Source organism: Xiphophorus maculatus, chromosome 15, assembly GCF_002775205.1.
Source record: "Xiphophorus maculatus strain JP 163 A chromosome 15, X_maculatus-5.0-male, whole genome shotgun sequence".
Lineage (NCBI taxonomy): Eukaryota > Metazoa > Chordata > Actinopteri > Cyprinodontiformes > Poeciliidae > Xiphophorus > Xiphophorus maculatus.
Genome location: NC_036457.1, coordinates 13,583,426 through 13,607,711, shown reverse-complemented (window position 1 = coordinate 13,607,711; position 24,286 = coordinate 13,583,426). Strand labels below are relative to the sequence as shown.

The window sequence follows — 24,286 nt, the reverse complement described above, 5'->3', positions numbered from 1 at the left end:
AAGATGCTCAGTCATTTTAATCACATCTCTCTATTTTTTTATCTTATTTTCTAGTCTACCCATCTGCAAGAATTTACTTGCTATAACCCCAAGTACTTCATCACTCTCTCCTCTTCTGTCTCTTAGAGTCACGATGTTTACTCGTCCTACAAAGAAATGCCTCTGGAAAACTTTGCTGAGGTTTTGCTGAGGACAGGGAAATTAGCTGAGGCTAAAACAGAAGGAAAAACCTTGTTTCCTGCGACAGAAGGTAAGCATGAAAGAACACTTAATGATGGAGATAAACGGGGTGAAATTGCTGATTTTGTTGTGATAAACTTCTTAACAGATCAAAAATGTTTGGCTATTATCACTTTCCATTTTCATGTAATTTCTACCTTAGTTTAGAATATATGTATCTGAGCAGTGACATCATTCTTGTTTATCCTGCCCAGTGGTTCTTCATTCTGAGTTTAAAGATCTTTTTATTTTTATATGTGCATTTTTATGCTTTTTTATCTAATTAAGAAGACCTTCAACTTTGAATTGTATAATGGCAAAACATTTTTGAAGATAACTTTGTCCTGTTGTTACTCAGATTTTCTCATAATTTAAGTTGAAAACAAGCTGTTAAAGCCAACATAGCCCTTTGTGGAAAGCATTTGCCCCTGGGTTGTGGAAACAACTGTCATTCAAAGTAATTATTCAATTGTTGTCGATAACTGGCAACAAGTCTTAAAAATTGCCCTGTAAGACTTTCTGGCCTCTTAATCATCTTTTGTTATAACTCAGCCTCATTATAGGGTTTTAGAGTATGAACAGCCTTTGACTGTGCCTCCTTTTATTTTTGTTGTTTTTGAGGTTTTCAGAGATTTTTTTTTGTCTCTGAACTCTCACAGTTTGCAAATTTATAGAACCTTTTAGTATGATATTTTGACACACATCTATATTTCTTTCCAATCACAAAAACATTTTTAAAGTTAAGAATACTTTGAATCTTTATTTCCTTGGGGTTTGAATAATTCTTGGCTCAGCTATATCTTAAGGTATTTTTCGTGAATCTTGATGAGATTAAATTTAAATGACATTGGTCTTAAATAGATTCTAAATGCAACTTTGTGACATTTGCAGAATCTCTGGTTTTAAGAAGAAGATTTGTAGCTTGTGAGTAAACTGAGTCAGTATTGTTTAACTTGGACCATTTCTCAGTGCTTTGTCTCACAATTGAAGCAGTGTCATTTGCCAAGAGCACAGTGTTGTCAACCCTTTTCCTCACACCCTGCCCTCCCTCACCTCATCCATCTTAACCACAGAGCCCATGTGTGTCTGAGCTGGGGATAACATGGGAAGAATAGCCTCGTTCTGCTAATTAATGTATCCTCACGCTTCCCACGGCAACGGTAATTAATGACGGATCACTCCAGTGGTACCAGAGAGATAGCATCATGTCAAAACATCAAGGCCACACCATATGATGGATCACAGCTGCTCAACAAAATCAATGCAACAACAAAAGTAGAGAGCAAACATGTGTGTTTGAATAGCTATCTCTAGCCAAAGAGTGGCGGTGTGTTGGTATGCATCCACATATCTACCTCGCGCACACACAAACTTCCCCGTAACCAAACTAAGGCTCTCTTATGGTTGCTTCTGCCATCCATATGCGTATCTGCCTCCCTAAAAGTCACCTTCCCTTTGGAGTTGCTTGTGAAGCGCGACGTGTTGTGAAAGAGAAAAGCCACTCCGGACGCCGTCGTCTCCCGATAACAAGCTTCGATTAATGACTGGCGTATCTGTCCGCTGCACCGGCTGTCCTTAAAAGCAGACTAGGATATGGCCTTTAAGAAAATAAATACACTGATTTTCCACCTGACCCCTGATAAGGTGGAGGTAATTAATGATGACAAGGGTGAACATTGACCCAGCGGCATTGAGGTGCACAAGTGCTTAACGTGAACAGACACAAAGATGCACAGTTTACGTTGAGCTACACACTGAGCATTATGTGCTGCCACCGGCTGGCCATAATCACTTGTTTTTCCGTAATATGTGCCGCCATCCTGCCACATTTAGCTGATGTAGAAATCCAAATTGATGTGTGCAACAAACTAGCCTTGTCTTATGCCCATTCTCCTCCATGAGGTCTCTTTATCAGTGTCCCCCTTCATCTCTCTCTAAAGCAGAAATATCTCCTGCTTTAAAGTCAGGGTTATCTACTTTGAGAGTGTGTGTGTGTTTAAGGGGGTGTACGTGTTTACCCCTCTGGTAATTCCTGTCCCGATGGTATCTGTAACTTTAGAGAGGCGTGTAATCAGCTCATTCTGAGGTGTAGCTCATTGAAACCCAGGGGGTAGGAGAGGAGGGAAGAGAAAAGTGAGTTAAGGGAGGAGGTGGGCTCACTTCCTAAGAGAGCTGTTATGGCTCTTTAAACGTCCTCCACCCCTGCTCACACAGAGAAGTTTCAGCTGAACATGTCAGCCACTGGATGCTTCTGTATGCGTGCACAGTGGTGTGCATTTTGTTCTTCAGAGCATGTGTCTTCCTTTACCCCTGAACCTGTCTCTCAGCCAGTGTCCATGCTCTGCTTTCTTCTGTCTGTTCCAGTTAGTCTACTGCTCTTATCACAAGCACAGGCCTCTTCTTCTTTGTGGACTACAAAGTGATTTTGTCTACTTCCCTATGCTCACTCCCACTGTTTTCTGTGTGTGTGAGATTCAGTTAGTGAGTGATTAATTAAGTGTGTTTGTGTGCTCAGAGTGGTATGGGTTCATCTGCAGTGGTAAACCTGAAAAGTGTGTGTGATATGTTTGTTTACTTTCTGATTTCTCTTTGTCTTTTAGCCAGGCAGTGTACAAAAAAGTCAGTCTTTGTTTTCATTTTGACTTTGTAGAGCTGATAAATCCCATTTGCCAGTACTTGTTTGTACCGTGTTATGTAGTCTTAAGTGTTTCACTTCTAATTGAGCACCTGTTTGGTTGAGATCCCAATAAATGCAGTCAGTCAGTATTAAATTGTCTTATTGAGTGATCGGTGCAGTAACCTTTTGACCAAAAAAGACTTCTGATCAACCTAATTCTGTAAAAATTTTAAACCCTAACCCTTTTAAGATCTGATTTAATGATAAAAAAATGTAGCATTTGCTTCATTAAAGAACCCTTTATGGATTCCTTATGTTTTTTTTTCTTTTCTCCGTGTTTTAAAGCTTCAGATTATTAGGAAGAAGACAATTGATTACCTAACTATGTACTATGTGTATTTGGTTTTATATGCCTTGGCTTTATATCTTCTAAACTTTTGCATTCGAGAAAATGAGCACCATCCCAAAAGTTGAATGAAGTGTTCATGGAGTGATGTGTTGAAGCCATTAATGGTTAAATGTATCATACTGTATCCAATAGAGATACAGTGGAATGACAGGCCATTCCAGCCTGGCAACCTTCCAGTGTGGCAGAATTATAACCTTGCAAAAATGAGTTTGTCAAATTTTCTACAGAGTGATGTAAAAACTCACTGCTAGTTATTTCAAGTGCATAATTAGCACAATTAGCTAGGTTTTAGGGGAAGTAGGGCAGTTCAGAAGGAGTGTGGAGAGAATCCAAAATTTGACCAAAATGTTAAGGACATTTCATATTTACACTACAACCCTTCCCTTGTTTAAGAGGGCTAAGTCAGCTGTTCATTTAAAGTCTTTTCTTCTCCTTCTTCCTTTGCACCCCTCCATTCTATTCAGTTTTACTGCAGCTGGCCAATGATGCATTTCCCAGAGACATGATGCTGGCTCTGTCCTACTTACTGGCCCTGCCTCAGGTATGTGCACGCAGTCACACACATTATCTAGTGGCAATGTACATGCTTTTCTCTTTCAGTGCAGTTATACTTTTAACATTTCTGTGTTACCCATAAACTGCATCGAGAGTAACAAACAGATCTTAATCAATAAAGATTAAAATGAAATACAGAGACATGGTGCACGTCTGTGCCTTGCAAGTGAATTTCTTGATGTGAATACCCTTGAATTTCTTTGGTTTTCTTAGATTACATCCACAAACTTCAGCACATTTTGTTGAAATATACCAACATAATGTAGCATACTGCTGAAAAATGCATGATTTTTGAAGGTTTTTATTTTAAATTAAAGCCTCTTATCAGTGTTGTACATATGTAATTTCCCTTAGTGAGGCCCAATGTATCTTTACCAGCTATGCAGATATAAAGGCCACAGGTTTTGCTACAATTTGATTTAGCTAGCTTCTTCTATAAGAGATGAAAATACTTGTTTGAAAGAAAGTGTAGTGGTTGTGTCATCTGTGAGGTATTTTAAAAGTTGGAATCAGATTATGGGATTAAATTTTATCACGTATAATTCAAAGTGAATTTTATACATTTTCTATACATTTTACAGCTATTCTGGTAAAAATACCTAATGCTTTGACTGTTTTTTCCCTCTAACATCTGGTCTCTAATACATGCAGGTGTTGGATGCCAACAAGTGTTTTGAGAAGCAGTGCCACTCTGCTCTGTCACTCCAGCTGGCTGCTTACTACTACTCCCTGCAGATCTATTCCCGCCTCGTACCCTGCTTCAAGGACAAAAACCACACACTCTATCAGGTTTGCATGTGACCTCAATGAATGGTGATAAAAGATGGTGGTATGCTAATCATTTAATGCCAGTAGCTGTATCAAAGTGAAAAAGGTTTACATCGTCTTAATGTTTTAATGAGGGCTCCTTTCTTGTCAAAATGCCAAAGTTCTAAAGCCTCAAATGTCTAAAACACTTGATCTTTTTAAAGTATAAACACTAAAGTTCATTTTGATTTTATAAAGATAGTTGTGGAGAGCCCTGGCTTAAAATATGGAACCTGGAAAAAGTATGGATCTGTCTGATAGCTAGAGAAATGGATGGATAGTGAATGTATAGCTAGATGGGTGGATAAATGATCAATGAATGGATGACTCAGTAACTAAAGAGAAATATCGATTAACAAATGAACAGATGGATGGATGTTATTGATGGATGAATAGCAGGTCTGTTGACTTGATGGCTGGTTGAAAAACAAACGCATGTACAAATGAGAGGATGGATGGTTGTGTAGATAGTGGGATGGATGGCTGGCGGACAGACGAATGGATGGACAAACGGATGGATATGTGGCTCAGGGATGAAGACCTAGTGGGATCAGTGCATGGATGGATAGTTGGATGTCTCGATGACTAGAGGGATAGATACATGGACTGATAGATGGAGTGAATGGCTGGATGAATGGTCCATCCATACATCCAGAGGCATGGATGGACCAATCAATGGATGGCTAAAAAGCCAGTGGGAGAAGTGGATGGATAACTAAAAACACATAGATGAATGAATAACAAGGGGGATGATTTGATGGTTACAGGGACAGACCTCTACAAAAAAGAGATTGGATAAAAGTATCATCTGGTTGGGCCAGATTTACTTTGAAATAGTTTAGTAAAGTAAAGGATTTGTTTTTATTAAACAAATCCAGCAGCTCTGGGAAGGTATTCTGACATCCTGCAAAGAAATTCAAGCAGAAACTATCCACAAACTCACAAGTTCAATGGATGCAAGAATTGTGCAGGTGATATCAAAGAAGGAGTCCTATGTTAACATGTAACTCACTCTGTTAAGATGCTTTTGATTGAAATAGCTTTTGATTTTAGTACATGTGACCACTTAATGCTGCACATTCAAAGAATGACTGTTTGCAGTTCTTTATAATCCATTAAATGTTTAGAAAATCTGCTGTGCATAATAATTTGGAACAGTGCATTTTGAGTTTTTTATTTTTGAAAAAAATACTTTTCTTTTGGGGAGCTTTGTTCAGTAAATTTTGATTTATACTATAGTAGTTCATTACTTGAAAATTATACTGACCATCATTTGCATTGACCATTTAAGAAAATCTGAGAAAATATCACTTGCATAATAATTTGGAACACGGTGTAAAAGCGTGTCATCCACTAATTTCTGTTTTATCTAGATTTTCTCTAAATTTGTTTTGTTTGTTCTTGTTAGAACTAATAGTTTAATTTTAATTGGGAAATTGAGTAAAAAATGATACATTTCTTTGATTGTTAGACATTATCTTTGAGATAAAACATAAATATGTCAAGACTGACTGAGATACAAATATGACAGATAAGGAAAGGCGAGGATGGAGAAGAGTAGCAGTTGAGTTGTTAGGGGTTGATTGGCACAGAATAAAGGAAGAAATGGCTCTGACCTTTTTCTTGAGTGGTCTGTGGCTCTCATGGGTTTTAGTTCAGGTAGGAAGAGGGAAGTAAAATGTAGAAATAAAAGACAGAGAAAATAGAGAGAAGAAGGAAAGAGGCCAGCAGAAAAAGTGAAGAAGTGTGTCCCAGTTGACATTCAAGGTCAGCACTGTGCACAGAAATGTACACTTGCACATCCCTACCCACACAAATACACTGGCAGCCAATGCTGCACACACATTTTCACTTTGATGCACACAGTCTTCCTGCATCTTAATGGCAGTAATCACTCCTCAACCTCCTGCCTCAAGTAAAGTTCAAGCCCATTAACTTAAAATATATATACAGCCTTTTTTCTTTTCCCTTCTCTGTAGTAGCTGCACTTTCAAATTTTAGCTCTTTCCTTCCGTTTTGTTTACCATCCGCTTCCCTTTTTGTTGCTTCAGTGTGAACACGCTTGAGTGCTTGTTCTCATTTTGTTTTGAGGTCTTGCTGTCCCTCAACTGTTATTGATGAGGTTATGTTAACTTCATTTCAGCGTTGTCACTCGGTTTTATGCTGTTTTCTTGCCTCACAGGTATGTGTTCTCTATTACCTTGTCTTAAAAAAGTGTTTTAAAACATTGTAACTGCATAAGAACTGTTAAATGAATTTCAGTTAATCCTACACTTATTCATATCTGTGGCATTTCTGATATTTCATTTCATTTGAGATATATAAGATAATCTCTCAAAAGATAATAAAATAATCCTAAAAAATTATCTATTTTATTCACATTATATTTAAGAATGGCATGTCAGAAATCTTTTATATTTATTTTAAAAACTTTTTGTCTCATTTCCTTTGATTACTGTCCAGGTTTTTGCATGTTTCCACTGATATTTCTCTGACATATCATTGGTGATGAGCTACAGGTGTTTGTGGTTTAAAGAACTCCTACCCATCACTCTCATTTTTAGCACCATATACTCATTCTTTCTGTTTCATGCATTCTGGGCTAGTCAAAAAAGGAGTATATTAAATATTCCAGTCAGAAGAGATGTTGGTTATTTAAAAGATTGTGTCTAAAAATAAATCTGCCAGAGTTAGAAACAACTTTGGACTTAACTTTAGTTGTAATAGCAACATTATACCTAATGTACTTGTGTAATGTAAATACACAATGTATACAAATTTATTAGTGTGACCATGTTTTTGTTAAATTAGGTGTTAAATATGAAAACAATATTGTTACAGACTGAAGGTATTGACGTTGAATCAGTAGTTGCTTTCTCTAGCACTATTGTCATTCCAAAATATATTTTCCTTATGTTTATCTGCTATTAAAATTAGTTTGATCCTAAACATTTAAGTGTGACAAAAAATCCCAAAATCATAATAAGCCTGTAAGGATCAAGCATTTTCTTGATGTTGTTGCTTAGGGGCTTAAGGAATTTTTCTACCTAGATATCACAAAAATTCTTTTGACACAAAAATGTCTGCAACAAGAAAAAACTGGTATGTTTCCTTCTACATCTCACACTTCTTTCTCATAAATGTTACTGTAAACAATTTCTGATTTTAGTACCACATAGCTATATTTATTTTACCCTATCTCTCCAACATAAAAAGCAAAACAAAAAAAAAATTCTTAAGTATATAAATACTTGAGAAAACATCTCCTGGATGTTTTCAGGAGAACATCCAGTTTCCTGACCTGGACAAATTCATGAAAGAAAACCCCCCCAAAAACAAAAAATAAAAACAAGGGTGCTGGTTGTTTTTATTAAAGGAAAATAATTTGAAGGTAGAGGGAATGAAAGGGCTCTTTTACAGCTACAGCTCTTTTGTTGATGTGAAAATGGAGACTAACACAGGAAACCACTAATACAAGACAAAAATGATAACTGCTTCAGTGCATCTAGCCAGTAAAAAACAGAACAGTGTCCTATTGAACAAGCATTGGGCAGACACCTTTAAGCTTGAAAAATTGTCAATAGTTTTCATGGTGCCTCTTTTTGATTGTGTTGCATTTTCGTATTAACCACTTCTTCACTTCTTTGTTCAGTAACTTTTTTGTCCCCTACTATCCTGCATGACTTGTCAAGTCTTAGTCCTCTCTATTCACATTACTATCTAAGCAGTACATGCTTTATACATTGTACTGTTCTCTCAGAAGCTCTCTTGCTTTCTCTTATCTTTAAAGTGTCATGCATTTTACATTCTGTGATATTTAATTTCAGATAAGTATGGAAGGGTGTATTTATGTTTTATGCAATCTCTGCTTTGCATTGCAAATTGGGTTAGCAGAAGAGAAAATGTGCCACGTAGCCAAATGTTTTCTGATACATGGATGGGCATGAAACATCTGTGTGCATGCTTTTGGATGTTTGTAGTGTCTAAGTGTTCCTACAGGCTAACATTTTGGTGTTGATTTCAGTCTAAGATCTGTTTTCCTGAGACAGCGGCTGATGGATGTCTGTTTTGTGTGTGTTGTGGTGTGTCAAGCTGTCTCCGAGTGTTTCCCACTCTCTTCTTGAAGAGCAGTAACACTGTGTGAATGACTCTTGTGCCTTTTCAATTCTCCAGTGTCTATCACATAATTTCATACCCAGTCAATAAGACACCAAACACTCAAGCTACTGAAATCATCTATTTGCAAATAGGAATAGAGCCCTCTGAGGATTTACTTGAGGTGTGTTTTTAAAGCTTCAATGAGCAGCATGTTTTCATAGCATTCTGCTGATATATTAAAGTGATTTTCAAACTGAAGCTCCCAGAAAAGAAAGAATATTGAAAGCTAGAATGAAAAATTCACTCATTTAAGATGAATTTGCAGTCTTAAATTGTGTATAGTAGCTACATGCGATTACAGAGAATCTACTTTACATGCAGTAACAACACAATAGAGACTTAACTCTCATACATATTCATGATGAATGCTATAGCAAAATGTTTTGTCACTTTTAGTGAACGTCAATATCCTGCAGCACTATCATTTCAGAATTAAGAGAATCAATCATTCACACTTTTCACTGCAATGTAACTCTCTTCCTGGAGGTCGTGTCTCAACCAGCTTTGTACATCTAGAGACACATTTTTTACTCTTATTCATTTTTGTAACATTGCACAAACTTAGTCAAACTGGAAGAGCATTTATGAACATCAGTGCTCAAGCCTTGTCACAGGTTTTTAATTAAAATTTGCCTTGTGTTTGTTCCATCTTTTGACTTTAGCTAGCTCCCTATGTCTGCTGGAGAAAAGCCAGCTAACATCATCACGCTGCCACAGTCATGTTTCACTGTTGGGTTGATGTCTCCACATTGTTACTTTTTCTCCACACTTTGTCATCTGGATTAATTCTAAAATGTTTAATTTTTGTTTTCCTCTTCAAAATGGCACAAGCCATTTCTGGTTTTCTGTCAGTACGGCTGTTTTGTCGTACTTTCAATAAAAGACATACCTCTGAGGGCATGGTCAATAGTTGTCTTATCAACAGATCCTCCCACATGAACTATGAATCTTTGCAGCTATTGTAGAGTTCTTGGCTTCTTTGACAAATGCTCTCTGCCCTTGGGCTGCAAGTTTAGGAATACATGCATGTTGTCGATCGGAAGGATTTCCATTGTGCCATTTTTCTTCTTTCAGATGATGGATTGAATAAAGCTGTCAAATGCATAGAGCTTGAGATCTTATCTTGTAGTATAATCCTCCGGTCAACATACCCGAAACCTTCTTCTGGACATGTCTGCTTTGTTCCTTCATCTTCATAATACTGTTTATTCTCTAATGGTCTCTAACAAGCCTCTTATGCCTTCACAGGCCACAGGATTTACACTTTGATCAAATTACACACAGGCAGACTCTATTAACAAATTTTGAGTTTTTATAATTAATTGTTTGCACCAGATTGTACCTTTAGGTAAAAATAATAAAACAACTGAATATGAACTCGCACCATACTGTATTGAAATATATTGAAGTTTGTCATTGTAACTTGATAAAAATATGGAAGAATTTAAAAAGGAGTAAAACTTTTTCATATCAGTTAACTCCAAAAACTTGCTAAGCACAGCAACTTGCTGACTCTGAAGAGGAAAAAATGTTCTGTTGATACATTTCTAAGCTATCCAGAAAGTATCAGTGTCAGTAAGACCTTAATGTACTGCTTCTAACACAGTTGGGTGAATTTAATTTAGTCTGTCAATGACCTGGTCACGCTGAGAAATTTTGAGAAAGCTTTGTCGATTTTCCCTGGCTCTGTCTTTGTATGGACTGGTAGATATGTCAAGAACGTCTCTGTAGTTTTAAGTCTATATATATATATTTATTTTTGTTCTCAATTCTTTACATACTTTTTATATTCTCTTTGTTTATTACTAGGAGTGCTTCCTGTTAATACAGATTTTTTTTCCAAGTTAAGTTAGGTTTTTTGCATTGGATATACCTTTATCTTTGATAGTATTACACAGGTGGAAGACGTTAGACGAGGACATGCACTGATCATGGAAAGGACCAAATGTCTTTAAAATTAGCTGTTAACTTACTAGGATGCTCAAGTCCAACGATGACAAACTGTTGTCTCTTGTCTAAATTTAAAACATCGTTATAGTCTAAGTCAGGGGTGTCAAACTCCAGTCCTCAAGGGCCTCTGTCCTGCAGTTTTTAGATCTGCCACAGGTACAAAACACTGGAATGAAATGACTTAATTACCTCCTTCTTGTGTCGATACGTTCTCCAGAGCCTTGCTAATGACCTAATTATTCTATTCAGGTGTGGTGCAGCAGAAGCACATCAAAAAGTTGCAGGACACCAGCCCTTGAGGACTGGAGTTTGACACCTGTGGTCTAAGTGAATCAGAAGGTGAAATAATCTTTCTCTATTAGTAAAATAAAGCTGTGTATAAACAGAAAAAATACATTTTCTCTTTCTGTCTGATATTTTTCGAGTGAATGTTTTTTCTTCAAAGTAAAGGTTATTGGTCTGAACATTGAACCCCGAGGTACTTACGCCCCAGCCTTAAGGTTCCAGGGTAGGTGTATCTGTAAATGTTTTTTCTCATTTAGGCTGTGCATTCTCATGGATCCAGTATTTCTGGAGACCATATGACCAACAATTATTTTTTGAAGAAGGGATATTTCCTTAACTCACATGCACTTTACTCTCACAAATTACAAACATGACCCAATTCGATGTTCTTTGTTTCTTGCATTGTTCTGTTGCAGTCTTACAGTGCCACTGATTGGTCCGGCATACCCACTATCGCTTTTTCTGTGGTGCTGCATACGTTTGTGTGGATGTAAATTTTTTATTAATTGTTTATGAAAATTTGCCATGTAGACAAAGCTTTAATGACCACTAGTAGATCTGCCATTCACAGAAACATGTTGAAATCTCTCAGATAAATTAGATTTTAAACCAGCCTAGTGCTTTTACTGTATCTTCAATTAATATTCTTCCAGAAAGCTTTGTTGCACATTTTTTTTCTGTTCATCTATATTACTACAACAGCTTTTGTTAATTACACATAGTATACATGTAGTTTTATTAAAAATAATACCTACAGCTACAAACAATTTGCATCAAAATTAGTTGGCTACAAATAAATTTGAAATTTCTGAATTTTGTTTGACTTGAAATTTCCTTCCCTGTGTTTTTTTATACAAAATCATTTAGTTATGTTAAAGTTAACATTATATAGAATAAAATCAAACCATTTCCAAGAAAATCTGTCATTCATAATTTATACCAATATATAACCTCAAACCTGTAACTTGTCTTGTATGTTAAATTTACCTCTGTTTAAGGTTTTTGTGTGTTTCTTTTACACTTAGGTCTCTTTATGGCACTCATCTGATTTTCAGCTTTCAGTTGCCCTCTATTGGCTTTTAAAGCCTACGGTTCTTAATTTTCTCATCTTGTTATAGTTCTGAGGCATGACTGGGAAACCTATAGCTTAGTGATACAGAGACTGAGTTTCCATTACTCCCCAAGGCATAGTGAGCCACTTTCTACTTGTTCACAAGGGAAGTTTTCATTACAGTGGCTAAAGTGCTCATTTGTGAAACAAAGCTGCTTTTTGCCATAACTGTTCTGCATGTGGTGTTTACAAAATAGTCCTCTTTTTGTTTTGGTTTTGATGAACATTTACCTGCCATTATACGAGTCTCATTAATACGCTATTAGTTTGTATTTTCCGGCGCAGTTTTATGAGAATGTTCTTAGATAATTGTAGCTGTGAGTGTAATTCTTCTGTAAGCAATATGCTGAGTAAAGAGATGGAGATTTTTTATCAACACATTTATCTTCGCCTGCAGCCGCAATTCTCTCACTTATTGGAGTATTGATTTCCATCACTTGCGGTGCGCTGCTGTACATTTAGAGCACACACGGTTGCATTATACCCAAACATGCATGATTCTTGTTTTAAAATGATCGAGCTCTATTCAAATATTACATTGTTTTTTAGAATTAAAGGGAAAAAAAAGTGTTTTTTTTTGCAGGAGCAAAACGAGTTTATAAACTGCAAAGTTTATAAAACTATTGCATGGCTTTAAATTTTAGGTTCTTGTGACTTAATTTCAACAGGCAGCTTTAAATAGACAAATTGGTTTGATAAAACCAATTTAATATAAAGAAATATTTTATTGCTGCACTCGTTCTAGGTATTTCTTGAAGTGAAAGTCACAGTGATATTTAAAATGCTGATTAACAGAGCTGTCCTTGGAAGTGATGGACCATTGAAACAGTGGTATATTGTTGAATTGACCGGAATAACAATTTAGATCAAATAACCTCCCATTTACGCTGTTGCTTTCTTAATCTACTAACTTTAATTTCCTTGTTTTCCTTGTTTCTATACACTTGTACAAATCGTATTTTCAAACAATAATCATTAGAAGTTAATATTTTACTCATCGGTACCCTGTAATAGGGGACTGGAAAGAGTCCCCTATTAGACAAATGTGCACTCTTAATGCACTGTTGCAGTTGACTGGGATTGTTGAGACTAAGTAGTTCCTAATTCTTTAATAAAATCCATGGCGTTAACTCTGCTGAATCGCTCCTCCTTGTCCTCCTCGTGTCTTTCTCGTGATCACTCCCCTTCATGGTGTTTTATGACCCACAGTGCAGCTGAGCCTGTTTATGAAGTGATTATTCCTTTACAACCTATGCCTGCTTCCCCCAACCCCCTTTGCCGTTCCACTAATTATGTGCAGATACTGGATACTCCATTGCAGTATTAGTGCTAATGAGGCCACTGACCATGAAACTAAGTGTTAAACATGACATACACACAACTCATTAAGATCATTACTACAACTTAGTGATGGCAATTTCTTTCATTTTAGCCTTTATATTACCATTCAAACAAAGTTGGTTAAATTTAAAGTTAAGCTATGTAATTTGCATTTTTTTCTCCGTCTGCTCTTGAAAATGTTTCTTTTTAATTTCTCTTATCTTTCATTAGGTTATAAATCAGGCCTATTGTAATGTAAGGTGACTTTGTGACATCCAGAGCTCTTTCTAGGATATCTCTAAAAACTCTTTAGACCATGACACTATTATCAATTTTTTATATACCACTTTGCAATTATGAAACACCTTTGTTTTTGCATCACCTGTGATTAGGCTCTGAGAGCTGATGTTGTTTGGTCCATTTATCTGCTGTTTCTACTTCAGTTGTTTTTCATTTAAAAGTAAATAAATTTAAATGTAATGTTATATTTGAGGTATACTGAAAACCTCACTTTCTGTATAAAGACAAATCCAGACCAAGTGATGCACCAATCAGAATTTTGTGACTTCTGATCTCCAGGTTTTAAAAACGTTTTGACTGATTTTAATTCAGCCTGAATTCAATTCCTCTTTAAGAAGTGTTAAACGTGAGGATATAAAAAATATAGCCTTCCTGAAAAGAATGGTCATTAATATTTTATAGTAAAACCAGAGATGTCACACCATGTGTGTAATAGAGCGGCTGCTGTAAAACAAGGTTTTAATATTTGAAACAGCGGCAATATGATTACCACGTTAACATTTGAAGTGATCCTTAGAATCTATTATTATTGATTAGTAATGTTGGGGCTCCACTGCAGCGTAGGACTAAGAACAGAACTACACACTCAGAACAAAATAACTGGTAAAAAATAACCAACTCTGAAACCAAAGTGCACAACTTTTCCCCCAGCTTCTGTGTAGTCAATAGCTACCTTCAACTTGTCACCATGATGACTGATTAACGCAGCATTGAGAACCAATTGTCCAGAAAATATTATAACTCTTTAATCTGTAATTTAATAAGCAAATTGTTTTTAAATATATGTTTCTCTTCTTTGCTGTGTGGACTGTTTGCTCTGTTAACTATAAAGCTAGTTTTAGCAAATTTAAATTATAGAATGCCATTAATATTGTATGCTGGGACATACTAATGACCAGACATTTATCTATTTGGATTGGTGGTGGACACTACAAACAAAATGGCTCTAGATAAGACTTGACCTTCTAGCTCTAAGGTAACATTTCTAATTTTTACCTTGCAACCCTTGCCTTTTACGACCTTCGGCATATTTTATGTCCCAGCCTTTTGGCTGTTTTCCGACTCCTACTCTGTTCAGATATGTGTTTTTATGTTTTCTGATTAGATTTCCTGCACTCTTTCTTAGGGTGAGAATTGTTATTTCTCCTTTGGCTAGACCTTACTCTAAGATTTGCTTGTATAACTGACATTTGCAGGATCCAAAAATTGTTGATCCAAAGAGTAATTGCAAAAACTTAAAAACACTTGAAAAAAGAATCGGCCTTTTAAAAATTGATATTGGTTTGCTCTTCTGTCTCAGAGAATTAAGTATATTTTAATGTCGGGCAACAAGAACCAATACAACATGCAATTTTTAAAGAATTAAGACAATTAATAAGGTAACAAATATTGTGGTAACTGAAATGAATCTTTTACATTGCTTTGAAGGATCTTCTCTTCTTCTTTTTTTTGTGCCAGAAATTTCAAACATGAATTGCATGTTTAATGTCAATCTACAATATGCTTTATCTTAGGCACTACAAAATATTTATTGTATTTTGTTGAACTGTTCATAGGTTCACACAACTGTGTGTTAGTAAATCAAAATTTGTTAGAATCAAGACATTTAAATGTGATTCGGAAAAAAAACAACAAATGATGACCTTTCCCAGTATCACTGAAATGTAATGACTGGAAAAAATATATAAATTAACCTTCAAGTAAATCTCTGGCAGAAGCAAGTTTTTATTTTTTACATTTATTGATTCTTTAGCACCTTTGCAAAGAGAAAAACATGGAGAAAAGAGCCTGTGGCATCAGCAGAATAGCTAAGGGGTCGTTAGACACTGCTGACATCACAGCAGTGCAACATCACACACTATCTAATGCAAATGTAATTCCTTCAAGCAGTTTTCACATTCTTCTCCATGAGGATTACGTCTGTGTTTAAGATATTTTAAAATTGTATCTATTTAAAGAAATTGAACAAAAAAGGAGAAACAAAAGCACAAGATAAAGGTGTTTTTTATTTTCTTTCTTTGAAGGTAATCTAAAGGGGGAAAAGGGATGTAGTATAAAGAAAAGGGGATTTTAGGGATTCTGGGGTAATGAAGGAGAGGGGATAAAGAATTGTCAGAAATTCAGCAGAAAATAGTGTTCAGAGGAGCAGGGGACATAATCCAGATCACAAACAGTGCAATGGATGAATGGCAGAAAGGAGAGAAAGAAAGACATTGCAGTATTTCATCATGGAAGCCTTTTTTTCAGTCGCTTCCTTCAAACATCAGTGTGTCGATCACTGTTTTGACAGATTTTATTCTTATATGTGTTTTTCTCTTTTGTGTCATTCTGCCTAATTTTAGGGGAACTTCAAAATGTACCATTTTGTAAATAGCCACTTATGCCTAACCACAATGTTTTGACGAAAAATACCACACATAAGTCTTAATAACAAGTCTTGGATATACATGTGACATCAGTTTTTGAAGGACAGAAAATAATTTATTTTTAAGAAACTAATGTCTGCTTTTAAAACTGTATATGTAATGCAGCAAGGAAGTTAAATACAATATAACCTATTACTGAAAATATTTACTTTTAACACATAGACTTGTTTTGCAGTTTAAGGTCCACACAGACCTATCATGTCTCTTTGGATCGCAACATAACCACATAATTGTGGAAAACAGATAACCTTGTAATACAACAAATTAAGTTACTGATCTCTGGATTGAAAAAAAAAGCAGTAATTTATATTTTACTCTCTTTGTTCAATAAAGGTGACCATTGTGGGATGCAGAAAGTAAATCTATTGCTGATATCTTATTCGTGTGCCTTTCTCAAGTGGCCACATTAATAAGACATGACCTTCAAAAACATTTTATTTAAATTGATTTCCCGTGCAGGGGTGAAAATGTAACTCTGAGCACAAAGGTAGAAGTGATGCAACACGAATGGAGCTTTATGACCCTGACACCAGCTTATACTCCTGAGACTTCACAAGATCAATAACTTCAGCCCCTTCTCCTAAAAGGGGTAAGAGTTGGAGAATCCTGCGTCTCTCTCCAGACAGGGACGGCAGATGCTGAGAGCATATTCTTAAATCTTATAGAGCACCAAGGAGAGGAAAAGGTTCCACTCCCTGAATATCCCAGATATACGACTGCTACTCTTGGTTTTCTCTACCCATTTGAAACTGATAACTGCAAGCTAACAATTGAGATATGTAGTAATAAAGAATAGATCGAGAAGCTCCCCTACAGAGGGTGACAAACTCAAATGGGGAAGATGAAAATCTGGACAGGTACCCCGTCACATTTTGCAGTTGGCCAATAAACAGAATCTGGAGGAACATTTATGTAGCAAAAGCTACTGGGATACACACTAGAGCACATCCAGCAAAGTAATAATTATGATGCCATGGGAATAGCATTTCTACAGGAAGTCATGGTATAAAAATCAGCACTGCAGCTGAGCAGCAGAAGAAAATTCACTTCTTGGTCTGTAGGAAAACAACCATACGATGTTGTATATTTTTAATGAATTATGGAGACAACAGCAGCAAAACATTATAGAAGCTCAGATTCAATTTCATTTATTTGTACTTTAATTTATAAGGATTTGGATGTTAGATCTTATTTACATAATTCTGGTCCCTACTTGGGATTGTTTTATATGAAATCTGACCGATTTAGACCTCGAGCAATTCAAGACATTTCTGACAGACCTCCTGCTGACAAATGATTACTGTAGTCACTTAACCACGCTTCCTTATAACTATATTTGACCAGATTATATAAAATTACTTTGGATTTTATGCTTTGACATTATTATTGTCAAAACAGGAACAAAATATTCAGAAAAGTTGCTCACAAAAACTCCAGAACGGTAAAGCATGGTCAATTTGTGAAATGACCAACAATGGAACAAGACAGTCATATAGCTTGCTATACATCAGTATTTTTCAATAAACTACATAGCTCACTGTACACTGAACTTAAAGCCATGTTAGATATAAGCATCATGCTGAAAGATAGTCGGAATTTCAAATTCAGCTGCGTGTAGGATTAATCCTATAAATTCCACCGAAGTCATTCTGGAAGCAGAAATGTGACTACCGGTACATTCAGATACTCTATTGAGATTAGTCTGCATTCTTAACAATTCTTAATCAAATTGATTTTAGATGTTTATTATCAGATGTCAGCGAATTCCTAGTAAAACAATAAGATTGAGCATTTTCAAGTACGTTCATTGTTGTTAACTGGTTTTATAAGTTGACAAGATCAAACCAAATATCTTGTCAGCTCTGGCCTCTTCTTTTGCTGATGTTGCAGCAGTCTGGCTGCTGATTTCTAATGCTTCTTTCCTCAATAATTACATTGTACAAACTCAACACTGCTCCTGTCTAAATAACAAATCTGTCATTGTGCTTTGAGGGTTGTTCAAGTTTACCCCCTCTTTTACATAAATTAGCAAGTGCTAATTTCCCCCTTAATTATATGTATGAGATTTTATCTTTCAGTTAACTGCAAAAGACTCTTCCTCATTTAAACATAACTGTGTTCACTTTAGACTAAAGTACAGACAGATAGTCTTGTTTTTATAGGTCTGTCCAGTATGTTACCACCACTGACAAAAGCCTTACCTTTACCCTCCTTTTCTCCTATTGCCCATGTCCTTACTCTTCCACCCCCACTTTTCCTTCCCCCCTCTCATCTTATGACTTTTCTTCCTTCTGACTTATAATCTACACTGACTTCACTTTTATGATTCTTCTCTTTGTAACTTGGCTTCTCACAACCTTTCCTGTCCTCCTTTTGAACTGCGGGTCTGCCACCAAGTCTGGCACTAGGCTTACATTCGCACACGTACACCCCCGCACACACACACACGAGATGTGTGAGCAAGGCGAAACACAAACACACAGCTGCACATTTCCAGCAGCTATAATTACCTTATGCAAATAAGATCAACAAATAAACCATCTCCTCCTGCCGGGCAGCATGGTATAAGATGCCAACGACTGAAATTTGGGAGCTCATTTAATTAGAATGGAGGTGAAGAAAGAAAGAACATTCACCTAGCCCTCCTGCTGTATTACACTGTCAATTTAAACCTGTCTGTAATATCCCCACAGGCCAGAATCTCCATAGCAATGATGGTACGTCTTGCCATAATTTCTTGACATGTAGGAACAAGCTCCACTTTAAATTACCTGATTGAACATGTGCAGGAATAAATCTCCATAACCCTAATTAGAGAAACGTTGATCTATTTCTTTCTCCTTTTTTTTTTTTCCAGTTTCTGAAAATTACCAAAATTTGTTTTAATAACCTCATTAGAGTGTTTTGCTGAGACCTCTGGAAAACTTCACAGTATGGGGCGTTTCAGGCTCCATCTGTGGCATTGCTAAAGTCAACTCCTAATGTCAGCATTAATTAGGCCAAACATAACCTTAATGGTGTGCTGCACCTCTTGTCTCAATACTGTAATTAGTTGTAAAAGCAAACATCACTGAAAGAAAAAAAAAAAACAATTAGTCCTACCTGGTGAAATTCTTTCTGATATGGTTTGTAAGCCTATATACAAAATGTATCAGATTAGCATGAACTGTGCTTAAAGGGGATTTAATTGTGCTTTTGTTGAATAATCAATTATGTTTTTTTGGTGTTTGATCCATTTAGAATGAGTTTTATACCCTCTTAAGCTGAGCACACACTGTAAGGTTTCAAAATCCATGTAAGACATGAACATGCCACAATTATTGTGAGTGATGTTAATGTTTGATTTCAAAAATCTTTACAGTAACTTCTTTCACACTGCACAGAGAAAGTTGTGAAACTTTGATTTGGTGCCATCCCTGAAACAACCAGCAGAGAAATTAGTCCAGCAATGAATGATCTCAATCTGTAGGTGTTAAAGATTTTTTGCATAGTGCTTTTTTCAGAGTATAAGATGCATACTCTGAAAAGAGGGAGAGGAGGTAAATGAGTTGGCTTTGGAAATACCACAGGACAAAGAGAGTATGTTGGTTGATGCAACTATCACTCCTGAAGATTTTCCCCAAAATTCCAACCACGACTTAATGTTTGTCATAGGTCATCTTGGGTCACTAGAACCCTAATTTAGTAGTACACTTGTCATACTGAGCACTGAAGCCTGAGTTATTCATCTTTTGTTAGTGTTTTTGTGACTGTCTTGCCATGATTTAAGGTGATGAACAGTTTTGAGTCTCTTAGAGTTTCTGTTTCGACTGGCTGGGTATTCCCTCATTTTTAGTGTACCACCTGGCAAATAATGGAGAAATATCTTTGTTGCTGTTGTTGCGGTATCATTTTTTAGGCCATTTTCTTCTGACCAGTGAATCTTTTATTCATCAAAGGATTATTGATCTTTGGATCAGCCTGTATCATCTACACAGAAAAAAAATATTTAGATCTTTCTATACTGTGTTATTTGATGTCTGCCACAAAAACAGATTTTCACTCTATTTTATTTAGCTATTGTAGTAAAAAAACAAGCAACATTTTATCACCACTATGGCAATCATGAAGGAGCTTGTAGCTGAACTTTTTGCAGAGAACTGTCCTTTAAAAATTCTCTCTGGAATGACTTTCAAATTTCTTAAAGTTGAGATGGTTAATAATCTGTCATTGTACATCTTTTTAGTCCTGAAGTGTAATCTTTTCTGCTTCTTTTGTAACTTTCATCACTTTATAAACAAAATACTTTCAGGGTCAGACCGAATGGCAACAAAGACAATAAATAAAAAGCTGCAAAGGTCAAAATAAAAAATTTGACCTTCAAAAACAGCCTGGCTATTACCTTCATTATACTCCATTTTTTAAAAATCTCCACTTAGTTCCTCATCTGGGCTTTTTCCCATTGAGATGGATTTCTCTGGTAAAATTTCAGCTGGGCAAATTGGCAAACAGAAGGCGTCGTGAACAGTTCACAATGGTTTTCTGCACTGTTTAAGAATTGTAGTTTGTCTATACAAGGTTGTAGTTTGGCAATAGCACCGGAGGAAGTGAACAAAGCCATTCAGACCATGTCCACTAAGCTTCCAAATATTGAGTAATTAAAGTCAAAGCAAGATGAATAAGACATTTTATTGCTAGCAAAGATGTCGTGGCCCCACTCCCCAGGGGGTTGTTTACAGCGCACACAATTTCTGGTAAGCTTCATCGAGCTGGCACTTCACACACGTCATAGCAATAATATCTCAACAAAGCGAGAGTCCAGACCCTCCTTATGAAGCAAAGGGTAGAACAAGGCATTGGTTTGTACCAGGCTAGCAATATCATAAAATATATTTTTTTCTTTTTATCTTAAATATGTTTTGAGGTATTCCGTTTTGAAAAGCACATTGCCTTAAAACTTTAAACCCTTCTGTTACCAGCTTCTCAGTGTCTATAGAGAGAAAATTCCTGTCGCGTGTTATCCAGAAACATTAAATCCTTTTCTTCTTTCCACAGGCTGATCCGAAGGACCTGATTCGACTGGTCACGCAGCATGTCTCCTCATATTCGGCCTGGCCAGAGGAGCTGCAGAAGCTAATCAGTCAGTTGTACGTGTACAATGAGCGTTTGACAGATTTCACTCAGGCTCAGGTGTTGCAGGGCCTGGGCCGGGGAGTGGACGTGCAGCGCTTCAGCTCTGACTTGGAGTACAAAAAAAACACTATTCTCGGCCTCACAGAGTAAGTTTTTTTTATTTTAAGGAACTTTTAGTTATTCTTGTTTTTGGAATGTGAAGCTGGCAGCTGGAAAATTATTTTTAGTAGTTGTATTCTGAATGGAGTTGTACTATGTCCAAAGATGTGTGCTTAACCCTAAGGGTTTTTCCTGTCAAAAATGGTACATCTTGCCTCACAGCTTTTTTTGATTCACAATATCTGTCATACTAAAGGTTAATTCTATGAAACTTGGTCAGTTCTGTTTTTATTTTCTTTTTGAAATTTATTTGAACTTTTGATTGTAAGGTATGTAGAGAACAAGAGATATGCAGTTATATGCCCTTGTTTTTCCTTCTGTTCCATTTTGGTCCTATTCACTTCCATTATAACCACATATTTTAAAATGACAATTCTATCATTTTAAAAGAAGACCAAAATAATCTAAGTTTCTACCATTAAAATACAAGGAGAACTTGTTATAGATGTAATGACCCCCATTCAATCCCTCTTAAATTATCACAGGCCCCATTGCTTTATTTTATCAAGTTTCAATGGGTACATGGTTCTAGTACCTTTCAAAATGTGTGGCCATAAAAATATTGAACGCCACAAAAATATTATTGGTGTGTTGGAAATTATATAAAGGATTAGTGTGAATGCAATTGAAAAAAATGTTTCACCTGTATGTACACTGTGTTCCAAATTATTATGCAAATTGGATTTAAGTGTCATAAAGTTTACATTTTTTGTTGTGCTATTAAATTAATAGATTGTATAGTGAGTCAGGGCTCTTTGAATCACTATAATTAATTTCAGAGAGCTGGGTTGATTAGTTTGTCTGGTGAGGTCAATTAAAGGAAGTCTATTTATGAAGGATGTTCCACATCATTAAGCAGGCCACAGGTTTCAAGCAATATGGGAAAGAGAAAGATCTCTGCTGATGGAAATCATCAGATAGTGTAGTGCCATATGACAAGGTATGAAAACATTAGATATTTAACGAAAACTGAAGCGTTATCTTACTGTGAAGAGATTTGTGGCTCATTCAGAACAAAGATGGGTTTGTACAGATAAAGGCATAATGAGGAAGGTTTCTGTTAGACAAATTGATCGGATTAAGAGAGCAGCTGTTCAAATGCCCTTACAAAGCAGCAGTTATTTGAAGCTGCTGGTGCCTCTGGAACCTCAAGGTGCAGGATCCTCCAGAGGCTTGTGGTGCATGAACCTGCTATTCGGTCACCCAAACCAGAGCTCACAAGCAGAAACGGTCGCAGTGGGTACATGTGACCACTTAATACTGCACATTCAAAGAATGACCGTTTGCAGTTCTTTATAATCCATAAAATGTTTAGAAAATCTGCTGTGCATAATAATTTGGAACAGTGCATTTTGAGTTTTTTATTTTTGAACAAAGATACTGTTCTCAAAGGGGGCTTTGTTCAGTAAAATTTGATTTATACTGTAATAGTTCATGACTTGAAAATTATACTGACCATCATTTGCATTGACAATATAAGAAAATCTGAGAAAATATCACTTGCATAATAATTTGGAACACGGTGTATGTGTGTAATTTGAAGAATCAAAGCTAAGTTGCCTTTGTTCATGTTTTCTTTATCAAGAGTGATAATCCCGTGTCCTATTAGATGAGTGGAATAGCCTGTTAATGAAGGTGCATCTTCTGTTAGACTAGTTTGCAGGGTTGGCTAGTTGATAGCCAGCTAGCCAGCTGGTAATTTCTCCAGGAGACAGCCATTGGTATATAACTGATTCCTTAGTGATGGTTTCAGCAGTCTGCAATTCTGATGGTGATGAAGAGAGGCTTAGTGATGAGAATTTAAGCAAAAGTCATAATTCAGATGAGGGGCAAGAGGAACTGGCAGAGGAATTTCTGCTTGGCAAAGGAGGAACCTTGCAGCCAAGAGGAAGAGGTGGAGCCAACGAGTGATGAGAAATCTCCATGGAGATAAAAAAGAGAAAAACTGGTGGTCTTCCACACTTGAAAAGGCTCTGTCATACATTTCTTCTCATATCTTAACTCCAGGAGCAGATTACTTCTCACTTGCCAGAATCAGAAGCATTTTGACTGCATTTGGCTTTCTGTCCATGAAGACATCTTGTGTTTCATAATCAGTAAATACATGGAATGATTTGAGGAGGAGCAGCTTTGGTATCTATCTATTGAAAGTACTATATATTTTGGGTTTTCCCCTTCAAAAATCAGTTTTTTTGGACAAAAAAATCAAATGACAAAACAGGCACAAAAACATAGAACCTTTTTTAAAAATATGGAAACCTCTCTGGATATCTCTGGGTAGGTCTGGAGCTCTAGAAAAGAATTAAAGAAGAAAAAAGTGAAAAATAAATTTAAATATTAAATTTTTGTTGGACTTTTAAAAGTGTACCATTTTAGGTCACAAAAATAAATAGTGTTTGTTTTTGGTTTCAACTCTTATTATTCCAAAAAAAAAAGAAAAAAAAAGAAATACTGCATACAAATCAGTGTTGTGATTTAGTTTTGACCTGGTCAAGGCTGAAACACCCACATAAAAAAAAAAAAAACTTCCACTCTGTAGTTTATTTTTGCAAAATACTGCATATTGTGTGTTTTCCTTCTTCAGAAAGATTCGGCCTTTTTTGGACTAAACAGGCATAAAACTATAGAAAAGATTTAATGCAATGACAGTGAAAGAAATAGAATTTCCATAATAGTTTTATAAAGTGTACCATTTTACAACATGAAGGTAAATAGAGCAAAATCATATTAAAGATGTCCCGGGGGTTAACCTAGTTTGAAACATTTCTGCAACATATATATAATACAAGAAATTAAAAGAAATTGACCTCTCTGCTTTAACAGGATAAAATCTGATTATTGCCATGTCTGTTCTCCTC

General features: G+C 36.1%; 1 protein-coding gene across 1 annotated transcript in view; it reads left to right on the top strand.

The window, feature by feature from the left end:
• Positions 1-24,286, top strand: part of nbas (neuroblastoma amplified sequence) — a 163,040-nt gene that overhangs the window by 76,698 nt on the left and 62,056 nt on the right. The window contains exons 39-42 of the mRNA XM_014469212.2: positions 127-250; positions 3,710-3,786; positions 4,452-4,589; positions 21,192-21,415. Coding sequence (XP_014324698.1) covers positions 127-250; positions 3,710-3,786; positions 4,452-4,589; positions 21,192-21,415 — 563 coding nt within the window. The remainder of the gene's footprint in view (positions 1-126; positions 251-3,709; positions 3,787-4,451; positions 4,590-21,191; positions 21,416-24,286) is intronic.